We start from the raw sequence: 4,831 nt of genomic DNA on the forward strand, positions 1-4,831 counted from the left end.
AAGGAGAAATGGGGAAAACGAAGGGGAAGGTGGGGAAAGGAGTGAGGGGGTGAGGAGGGAGTCGTGATGTGCGGGCAGGGGCTTCCTTCTCCTGTCGAGACAGGTCGCGATAGACCCGAGAGCTCCTAAAGAGCCCAGGAGGAGGCTGGAGGGAGAGGTCCGTGCGGGTCCCTGGGGCTCCCGAGCAGGAGCCCCGCGGAGCAGATGTGTCACTGCCGCCGTAACCTTACCCGGCTGCGGGCGAGGCCGCCCCTGGGGCCAGGGAACATATGGGGAGCTCTGGGGGGGGCGCAGCACGGCCGAGTTCATTCGCAGGTAGCCCGTGAGGAGGGGGCCGGGGAGCACAGGCAGTGCCCGGCACGGCTCGGTACCGGCCCCGGTACCGGCCCCGGTACCCGGGGAAGATGCGCGGCCCCGACCTGACGGGCAGAGGGGATTTGGGGCGGGGGGGCGGGGGAAAGCTGCCCTCGCTGCTTTCTCCTCCGGTGTGGCCGAAAGGCGCCCACAGAGGAGCCGTGCTCCCCCGATCCCCCCTGCCCGTCGGGGCTCCCCGGGGCCACCTGTTAGCGACAGGGCCAGGCCCCTGCGGGGACGAGCTGGGCAGGCAGACGAGCAGGATTTACCAGCTTCTGGCCACTGCCGACTCCTGCATCTGTCAGGGTGCTAATTATTGCCTTTAATAGAGACAAAGAGCAGCTCCTAATGATGCTCCCTCTAATTCTCACCTGCTCCTGCCCTTCCTCCGCAGCAGCGCTCCCTCGCCGGAGCTCCGCTAATTGGGAAAGCTGCTCCGCTTATTGCGGCTGGGGGGTGCCGGGGGTGCCGGGCACGGCTAACGGGGCTCCAGGAGCCAAACCGGCCCGGGGGGCTGCATCCCTGGGCATCCCTCATCCTGCTCCCGGCAGCCGCGGGGCTTCGGCGGGGGTGAGAGGATGAGGAGGGGATGAAGAGGGGATGAGGGGAGGTGGGTTCCTCGCCCCTCTCCGGCCCCGCGCGGCTCCTTGGCGAGCAGCGGAGCCTGGCAGAAGGTTCCCGGCGTGGGGAGATTCCCAAGGCGCTGGCGCACACCTGCCCGCTCCGTATTTTGAGCTTTCTCTCGCGGCGGAAGGTGCCAGAGGCGGGGGACTTGTGCCGCAAGGATCGCCTCGAACCCACACCTGAGGCGGCCCCTAAAGCCGGGGGCAGCCCCGGAGCCGCCCCGGTCAGGGGGAAGCGCCCGGGCCAACAGCGCCGTGCTCCTCGTGTGTCCCCGGGACCGCGGCTGCTGGCAGGGGGAACCTCCGCGGGCTGGGGACATTTCCAGGGGCACTGGGAGGCTGCCGGGGTGGGGGACACTCCTTCCCAGCCGGCCTTACCTCTCCTGGAGGGGCTGGAGGAAGGAAGGAGCCAGCCCGGGCCGGCAGGAGCTGCTCGCAGCCCGCGGGGACCCCGACCCGGCCCCCCGGGAGCGCCTCGGCTTACGGGAAAAAAAACCAAACCAAACAAGAAATCCCCTGGGTCCGGCCCCGCTCTCATCCCCCGCTGCTGTCTGCGCCCTCCAAACCCCCACATCCCCCGAGCCGTGAGAACTGATGAGTAATTGTGTATTTCTGCGCCATGTTATTTGAAATAAATGTCCCGGCTGCAGGGGGATGGGGAAGGCTTTGCCCAGCGCAGCACCGCGGGAGGCTCAGCCCGTCTCGGAGCCCCCGACCTCCTTTTCCTCGGAAACACCGCAGCCCTTTCCTCGCGCTGTGCGAAATATTTCCTGCCCCAACACTCGCGTCCAGAACTGCCAAAATCTCCCCGAGCCACAGACACGAGCGACTGCGGGAGGGGGAAAATAAAATTAGGGAGTTGTCCCCGAATAATTTTGTTTTCCGTGGATTTTCGTTGGGTGGGTTTTTAGTTGAAGGTCGAATGCGCAGAAGCCATCGCAGTGAGAGAACTCCCCAGCACCAAGCGGAATGGTTCCTCTCCCCGAATGATTATTTAATTAATATTTCTCTTTTGCCAAGCGCTGGATTCGACAGATAGAAATTTTCACGTTGCCGAAGCGGTACAGGTCGCGTTTCCCTCGCCGCCGATTCTAAATGGAAATACGAGGATGGAAGGAAAAAAAAAAAAAAAAAACAACCAAAACCCCAAACCTCAAACGGTTTCGATACGCCGGCGAAGCAAACTGACAAAAAACTTCGCAAAAGTTAAGGATGCGCCTAAAACATTCCCATCCCTTCCCCATCTGTCTCCGCCTCCCTGGGACAGCGAGGAAGATGAAAAGGACATTTATTTAAAATGCTTTTTTCTTTTTTTTAGATTTTATTTATTTAAAATCTCAACAGTGGATCACTTTTTTATTTTCTTTTTTTTCTTTTCTTTTTTTTTTTTGCAACCAAACAAGTAATAAATATTATTTAGCAACTTTTTTCCTTTTTCTTTTTTCTTTTTTTTTTTGGTTTTTTTCATTTTTTACAAAAATAAACAGATGATAAAATCTCTGCAAGGGGCAGCGATAAGAAAAGTTGTTATTTCAGAAACAAGCCCAAGTTCTCAGTATTGCAACACGGACAGGGTGAAAGTTCCTACACAAGAAAGATCATTAAAGACTTCAAACTTTGTTAAAGGTGGCAGGAACGTAAAACCCAAAAAAATAAAAAACAAACAAAACCCCGGAAGTGTTATAACGCTTAAAAGTAAAACAACCCAACAAACCCCAAGAACCCAAACCAAGGAAATCAAGGCAAACCGACCCCTTTTTCACTCATGAGGCTGACACAGGACAAGTGCACGGACGGGAAGCTCAGGCGGAGCGGACTCGCGTCCTTATCGGTCTATTTACAGATCCCGAAGCGGAAAGAAAACGGAGCGATCCCCCCGGCGGGCTGGGGAGAGGGGGAAGCGGGGAGCAGCAACCCCCCCGTTCCCGGCTGCCTTCCCGGGGGATGAGACCCGGGAGCGGCTCCAAAGGCTCCGCGCGTCCAAACGAGCCCGGCGCGGGGGAGGGAACGAAGGAATAAAGGAGCCAAAGCCCCTGAGCAGGTTTGGTTCCTCCGTTAGCGGCGAGCCCCGGCAGCGCCGCCCTCCCCTCTCCGGAGTCCTCGGCAACGTCGGGAAATTCAAAATACAGGAGATGCGCGGGGCTTTGCTGCCCCGGGGTTCGGGGAGCAGGGCAGACCCCGGGCCGGGCTCCATCCCCTCCCTCCGCCCCTCCGGCGGCCCCGGGAGCGGAGCGGATCGGATCGGGACCCCTCTGGGGTCCGCCGGGGGGGTGCGTTTGTAGGTCCTGGAGGAGCCGGGGGCGCCCCGCCGAGAGGCTCATTTGGTGTCGGTGGCTAATCTGGGCAGGCTGGCGGCGCCCATGCCCGAGACGTGGTGGTGCGGCGGGGCCGACACCTGGCACATGCTGCAGGGGCACGGCATCCCCCCCCAGTGCTGGAAGCCGCTGCCCAGCGGGGCGGCGGCGGCGGCGGCGGCCGAGGGCGATTTGAGGAGCCCGTGCGGGGGCCGGATGGAGCTGACGGCCGAGAGGCCGGAGCCGGGCAGGGAGGCGCTGGAGACGGCGGCGGGGGGCAGGATGGGGTGGTGCACGGGGTGCGAGGCCGGGTGGCCCGGGTGGCCGGGCAGAGGCGCCGAGTGCGCGCCCATGCCGCCGGGGCAGGCGGCGGGGTGGAAGCCGGCGTGGTGGCCGCCGTAGATCTCGCTGACCAGGCGCTTCATCTCCTCCAGGGAGTTGGTGAGCATGAGGATGTAGTTGCGCGCCAGGAGGAGCGTGGCGATCTTGGAGAGCTTGCGCACCGACGGGCCGTGCGCGTAGGGCATCACCTCCCGCAGCCCGTCCATGGCGATGTTCAGGTCGTGCATCCTCTTGCGCTCCCGGCTGTTGATCTTCAGCCGCAGCTGCTGCAGCTCCGGCTCCGTCATCTGCTTCTTGTCCTTCTTGGAGGAGGAAGAGGAGGACGAGGAGGAGGACGACGACGAGGACTTGAAGCCCAGCTTGTCCACCACCACCACCCCCGCAGCGCTCATGGCGCTGCGCAGCTCGGCGCTCAGCTCCGGCGGCGAGTCGCTCTGCGTGGAGCTGGACACGGTGCCGCCCGTGAAGCCCCCGCCGCTGCCTTTATTCCTGGCCGTGAGGAAGAGGTCATCGGGCTCCGGGGAGGACGGGCGGCTGGAAACCAGGCTGGCGTCCGAGTCCATGGCCCGGCGGGCGGGGCGGCGGCGCGCAACGGGGAACCTGCGGGGAGGGGAGAGAGCCCGCGGGAGTCAGCGCCCGCCACGGCTCGCCGGGGCACCGAGCCCGCTCGCCCGCCCCGCCGGGCCGGGGAGCGACGGCCCCGGTGAGACCGGCCCCGCTGCCCGCCCTCCCCTGGCCGGGGGGCGGCTCCTGTCCCGTCCCGTCCCGTCCCGTCCCGTCCCTCCCTCGGCTCCGCCGGGCCGGGGCTCGGGCTCCGCGCGGGGGGCACTCACCGTGCGCGGGGGCGGCCGTGGCGAGCGGCGCGCCGGGACGGGCGAGCACGGCAGCAGCGCGCACCTTGCGGCGGAGCCGCGGCCGCTTTATAGCCGCGCCGGGGAGGAACGATGTCACCGGGCGGGAGGGAGGGGGGATGCGCCAATCCGCGGCGGCGGCGGGGGGACGGCTGATGTCACCGGGGCCGCTCCGGCTCGATGGGGCGGGCGGGCGGGCGGGGGGCGCCGGCCGGAGCGGCGGGGAGGAGGGACTTTTGTCAAATCCATAATAAAATGCAACAATGACAGCGCCGGGAACAGCTGTTGGGGGGGGGGGGGGGGGGGGGGCGGGACGGGACGGGACCGGACCAAACAGCCCCCGGCACGTCGGTGTTCCCCGGTGCCC

General features: G+C 64.3%; 1 protein-coding gene across 1 annotated transcript; it reads right to left on the bottom strand.

The window, feature by feature from the left end:
* Nucleotides 1–3,294: 3,294 nt before the first annotated feature.
* On the bottom strand, nt 3,295–4,176 carry LOC134058151 (oligodendrocyte transcription factor 2). The gene has a single exon (XM_062515250.1). The coding sequence runs from the start codon at nt 4,174–4,176 to the stop codon at nt 3,295–3,297; it is 882 nt and encodes a 293-aa protein (XP_062371234.1).
* Between the last annotated feature and the right edge of the window lie 655 nt (nt 4,177–4,831).

Source organism: Cinclus cinclus, chromosome 2, assembly GCF_963662255.1.
Source record: "Cinclus cinclus chromosome 2, bCinCin1.1, whole genome shotgun sequence".
NCBI lineage: Eukaryota > Metazoa > Chordata > Aves > Passeriformes > Cinclidae > Cinclus > Cinclus cinclus.

Bases quoted from the DNA above. Each gene is read 5' to 3' on its own strand.
- LOC134058151 (XM_062515250.1), bottom strand. From the start codon at position 4,176: ATGGACTCGGACGCCAGCCTGGTTTCCAGCCGCCCGTCCTCCCCGGAG.